General features: G+C 34.6%; 1 protein-coding gene across 1 annotated transcript; it reads left to right on the top strand.

Annotated features, from left to right (window-relative positions):
- The first annotated feature begins 2,507 nt into the window (after positions 1-2,507).
- LOC123216684 (DELLA protein RGL1-like) lies at positions 2,508-4,638 on the top strand. The gene has a single exon (XM_044637195.1). The coding sequence runs from the start codon at positions 2,751-2,753 to the stop codon at positions 4,551-4,553; it is 1,803 nt and encodes a 600-aa protein (XP_044493130.1). The 5' UTR covers positions 2,508-2,750; the 3' UTR covers positions 4,554-4,638.
- The last annotated feature ends 1,362 nt before the right edge of the window (positions 4,639-6,000 follow it).

Genomic DNA, 6,000 nt, shown 5'->3' with positions numbered 1-6,000 from the left:
AATAAACCGGCGGAGGGTAAGACCACAGGTCAACAAGCAGCATTAGAAAAATCAGCATTATTCTACAGTTGGATAACAAAGTTGTTGAAGTCCACCAGACCGCGTTTGAGGCCGGTCCTTCTTAATTCATGGAAAAGCACAAGGCTGTTAGATGAAATGACAATGTAATACTATTAAAGCCTGAAAAATCCATTCATCCACGTTATTTAAACAATTAATACAAATATCAATTATCATATTTTTATTAAAAATACCTTTAATCTTCATCATCAACCATTTGTTTCATGTCACACTCTCCCTCGTCACTCATGCACTTTTCTCCTCCAAGTCTCTATCAATGTGGCACGGCAATCAACTATGTACACATAAACACAATTTAACATTGTACAATCACAAAGAGGCTTTGTGAAAATATTATGACTTTATTATAGTCCTTTGAAACTCATGGAAGCTTCATTGTGATAGTATAGATTGAGGCTAGATAAAAAATCTTGATAGCTATAGAGATTGGATATAGTCTTTCAATAGCCTTTGATGTCAAATCTAACCTCAGTTAATATTAATTATATTTCTGTCGATATAGAGAAGAGAGATTTTATCTTAAAGTATTGTAAAAATTATATCTAACCTTTCAATACTTGTATAAATCGTATTAATTATTGTTAAAGGTGATATCAAACTTTTAAGAAACATATTGAGATTATATCCAATATCTAACTATATTTTAGTGGTCATTACTAGTGATAAGAAGGAGCAAAGAAGAGAGAGGAAAGGAGACGAACGTGTATAATATATGGGGTACTGAATTTTTCAATTTCAAAAGATACTAAGTCTTGTTTTATAAACGAACAAGTGGGTAACAGCCACTTGGCCAGAGGGCAAATCTGAAGCAAATTGAGACACTTATTCGAATGGTTAGAAAACGTGAAACATTCACTAAGCCAAAGATTTATAATTAATATAGATAAATAAATAGTTATATCTTTTTTAATCATTATATAATCTCTCTCTTTCTCTCTATATAATGCCATTATAAAAAAGTATGAAACATTCCATTTTTCCAGGAGGAAATAAATTAGTATAATTATGAGTCAGTTCAATTCTAATAAACATAGGAAATTTCAAGTTTTACCCAGCCAGGAAATAAGGACAAGGATTGAATGCAGACATGATGTAAAACAAAACAAAATGTCTGGTGACTGCTCCTCTTTCTTCATAGAACGATGCCCACTCGTCCACACGAGGACCGACCACGTGATGTGGAGAGACCAAAGGGGCTTTGACTGGGTGCTAACGCTGTCTGCTCGTAGATTAAGAGAGAAGAAAACAAGAAGATAATTAGGGTTATATTCTTGCAAATGTTTAAATAGTTATAGTATGACAAGGTTCTTCTTGGTGATGGAACGATGGCTCCATCCTATTTTGTTTCAAGTCTAACCCCTATCAAATCTGCAAAGTAAGCATTCTAATAAATGAAAGGTGTTACAAAACACAAAATCAATATGAGTAAACCAACCTTTCAACCTTAAATTATGAAAAATCTGGTGGTCCAAGACCTAAAAACACACCGGATATACAAACATTAAACTAAGCTTGAAGTTTCAATATTTTATGTCAAAAAAATTTCTTGCACCTTGTCAATGAAACATGATAGAATGTCAACTCATTAAACAAATCTAAAATAAATTTGAACATTTAATCAACAGTTTTATTTATTTTTTGAAATATATGTACAAACTTCATTTGTCAATTTCCGTTGAACATATTATTAATACCGCTGAAGAATTTAATTAAAGGACCTTTACTCTAACATGTAGAATATAACAAATTGATTCACTTTAGAGTTATATTCAATTTGAGCATTTAAGGCTCCATGCTCTTTAGCTACCTCAAATCCCAATTTAATAACCCAGAATTCAGCTTCTACCACTAAACAAATTCTTGAATTCTTTAGTGAATCTCCCAAGATAACTAGAGCTTGTAGTTCTTGCAATGCCACTTCTGAACCATATAAAAACATAATTTTTTTTTTTATAATAAAATTAAAAAGGGTTTCAGTTTTAGCTGATTGATTTTTAATTTGGACTTAATTTTAGTTTTTCAAACAATGTTAACTCTTTGATTTTTTTTGGTCAATAACGATTGAAGAATTATTCAAAAGTGAAGTTGATAACTCGCATAAAATCTCCCGCTTGGAAGCATCCATTTATACTTTCAACAGGCAGCTTATATAATGAATAAGCAAGAAATCGGACTACTCAGTGACGGAATTCAGTTTGGCTCTCGGACTCGGTCAGAATAAAACGCACTAGCCACAAGCAAGCAAATGTTCTTTCAAGAGTTCATGTTTTGTTATTTTTAATTTTTTTTTCTTAGATGAATTTCTTAAGCAATTAGATCAGAAACTGTCATGATCCTGTCTGGAGCCTTACTCTTGTCGATTACAAATATTTTTTCCAGTAGTCGTGGCAGAGTTTGCATCTCCAGATGTGTATTTTTATAAACTAACCCCAAGCGTTGGTTTTGGCATTTCATATATTGATAGCATCGATAGAAATAATAATTTTTTTGTCAACATCACTGTCGCATTCCGAACTGCAAGCTTTTCTTTTTATTTTTTGGTTAAAAACAAAATACACGCTACTTACTCGGATTATTATTTGTGATTTTTGATGAAGAATCAAGAATATAAAGGTAATCTCATTGTCTGACTTGGGAGTACGGAAATTCGCCGATTTGTTTCCAAGAACATGGCAAATTCTTTCTTCTCGTTCACTTCATTTGATTTCAATGGAATCCAAGGCCGTTTTAGCAGTCTTGCAGAGGATAAAGACAAAGAGGAAGAGATGCTCAAACGAAAGCAAGATCAAATGTTTATCATGGAAGAGTTTGAAGAGGTTAATCCACTTTTTCCTGAATTTGACTACCAGGACGAGAGTATAGCCAAGAATGAACTCAATTTGTTAAAAGATAATCAGCAATTATTGGAGCAACAACAGCACCAAGCCAAATCAATTGATTTGTCGTCGGGGAATTTCCAGCCTAATTTTGTTCAGGAAAATGAAATTCTGAAACTCAAAAGCGTCGATACAGGCAGCGAACAGCTTTATAAACCAGCGAAGGAAGCAACACATCTATCTGCATTATCATCTCTGGAACTACTGAGTAATTATGCCAGCGGGTTCAAGAGGTTGAAGGGAAAACTGTCCTGCAACGACACAATCGAAATTAGCGAGGGAAGTCGCAAGAAATTATCAACGGAAGAAATCATGAGGGTGGCTGGAGCAAGGTATATACAGTTTTCTGATCAAAGTTATGATGATTTTTCAATGGTGATGCACCCTTTTGGTTATGCTCTCTCGGGCCTGTCCGAAGAAGAAACTAGAGATGTTGAACTGGCTCATCTTCTTCTTGCGGCGGCCGAGAAAGTCGGCAACCAACAATACGAACGCGCAACCAGACTGCTCTCACGTTGTGAATGGATTGCGGTTGAAAGAGGTAATCCTGTCCAAAGAATTGTTTTTTATTTTGCGGTGGCTCTTCGAGAGAGGATTGATAAAGAAACAGGCAACATCACTTCCAGGGAATTACAACTAGCGGGAAAAGGAATAACTACAGCCGATCACGGCTTGGGTACTAATTCTGTATTCCTTTCGTTCTATCAGCTTATCCCATTTAATCAGGTTTTGTATTTCGCCGCAATCCAAACCATACTAGAAAATGTTTCAAATGCAAGTAAGGTCCATTTGGTCGATTTTGAGATTCGGAGTGGAGTTCATTGGACACCTTTTATGCAGGCTCTTGCAGAGCGTGGGCAACGGCCTATTCAACTTCTCAAGATAACTGCTTTTGGGATTAGAAATAGAGAGGACATGGAGGAGACAGGCAAGAGATTGTCAAGCTTTGCTGAATCATTCAACTTGCCTTTTCAATTCAAGATTGTTTGTCTCTCATCCTTCTCAGAGATTAAAGAAGGATTATTCCAGGTCGAAAAAGATGAATCAGTTGTCATTTATTGTTCACTGATATTGAGAATACTGATTTCCCGGCCTAGTTATTTGGAAAACCTAATGAGTGTGATCAGAAAGCTTAACCCATCTATCATGGTGGTCATTGAAGTTGAAGCTAACCATAATTCACCCTCTTTTGTGAATCGTTTCATTGAAGCCTTGTTCTATTACAGTGCATTTTTCGATAGCCTTGAAACATGCATTGACAATTTTGATCAGAAAATTATGATGGAAGCAGTTTTTAACAATGGGATTAAAAACATTGTAGCCAGTGAGGGCGGTGAGAGAACTGTTCGAAGTGTAAAGATGGAGGTGTGGAGAGCATTCTTCTCAAGATTTAGAATGCTGGAAATGGGATTCAGCGACTCTTGTGTGTACCAGGCTAACTTGTTTGTTAAACAATTCCCTTGTGCAAGTTGTTGCTCACTTGATAATAATGGGAAGAGCCTAGTTATTGGGTGGAAGGGAACACCAATGCTTTCTCTTTCAGCTTGGAAGTTCTCCAGAGAAAAAGGAAGATCATTTCTGCATTATAGGTTCTAATTGCTCTGTCATCATCATTTCTGAAGGCCACAAACAAGGCCTTGTTAATCTACACAAATAATAAAAATAAGAGAGTTAAATTGCTTCTGCTTTGTCTATTTCAATTCCAATAACCCAACAGATTCTGGTGTTTACAAATAGAATGCCTTATGCTTTTATTTGTTTTTTTTTTTTTTTTTAACAAACTTTATCATTTATGAATAAAAATATAAATTAACAACAATAGTTCTACTCATGAATTGATCAAATAAAATTAAAATCCCTAAAATAGCTCGAGTATTTCTACTACAGAAATTAAGTAGGAATTTATATTTGATTCAGTTATCAATCCGGTTGAGATTTCACATATATAAACTGGATTTATGTATTTGAAACATACACACGCGGGAATGTGGGGATGGGGATATTTTTTCTTCGTTTCTCACTCTTTGTGTCACTCGAGTTGCAGAGCAGCGCAATTATGGTGTCTAAAGCGGGCGACTCTTCCTCTAAACTCAGGGTTATATGTTTTAAACTTTGAAATTAGTTTATTATTTTACTGTATCTCTTTGTTATTGTTCTGTTTACCGATCTCCATAACTGAATATCATATTAATTCACTGTAACACGTTACAGTTGGCTATTTCTTGAATCAATTTTTTATTTTCTTATTGATGTAATCGATATAAGAAAACTGGAGGGGTTGAAATTCATATGTTAGAGATGAATTTTTTATGAAGCAGGTCATTCTCTCGAGTTTTCCGTTTTTGAATGGATGCTCTGTTTGGCTGCTGAGAAATCATGAAAAAGAAGTTTATTAGAGCTTGGTTAATATAATGAGATATCAAACCAACCATATAAATCATTAGGGTTAAACAAAATAATACTATAAATTTAATGAAAGTGTACAGCTGCTCTGATTTGAGAGATTCTTTTATAAATTGACAGAAATCTCAAGCTGAACAGTCTAGCGCTGGTATTGGAAACTTGTCATGTAACCTATCTTCAGTGTTTCTGCAGATGAATTTCACTTATTTATATCATGCTTCTGGTTTGCTTTATTGGATTTCTCTGTCAGCATTGCAGTTGGTTATTGGTTGCTCTATGCTCTGTTATCACCATAAACGACTTGGATCTTCTTGGACAAGTATGATCCGTAAGCACTGTGTTTTCTAAATCTCAAGTGTAATTACTGGATGATATTCTAGCATTCACATACATCTATGATGAAAAAAAAGTGTTGGGTCAATTTGATGGGTAAAGCATTTTACTCAGTCTCATAGAAAGATTAAGTGGCAGTTTGGTTCACAAGAATCACAACTCAAAGTTCTTTGGTGAAGAGAACATGCTGATGATTAAAATAATTCAAGCTGAAGAATGAAAGATTGCCACCTTGATGAATTTGCTTTCAATTTCCATTCATACTGATAGTTTTTGGACCTCTTGGTTGAGATTTATAATTTTCCTG

This window comes from Mangifera indica, chromosome 5, assembly GCF_011075055.1.
Source record: "Mangifera indica cultivar Alphonso chromosome 5, CATAS_Mindica_2.1, whole genome shotgun sequence".
Taxonomy (NCBI): domain Eukaryota; kingdom Viridiplantae; phylum Streptophyta; class Magnoliopsida; order Sapindales; family Anacardiaceae; genus Mangifera; species Mangifera indica.
The sequence above is the reverse complement of the archived record's forward strand: the minus strand, read 5'-3'. Positions and strand labels throughout refer to the sequence as shown.

What these genes read in the sequence shown, in the direction of transcription:
- LOC123216684 (XM_044637195.1), top strand. Translation starts at nt 2,751, where the DNA reads ATGGCAAATTCTTTCTTCTCGTTCACTTCATTTGATTTCAATGGAATC.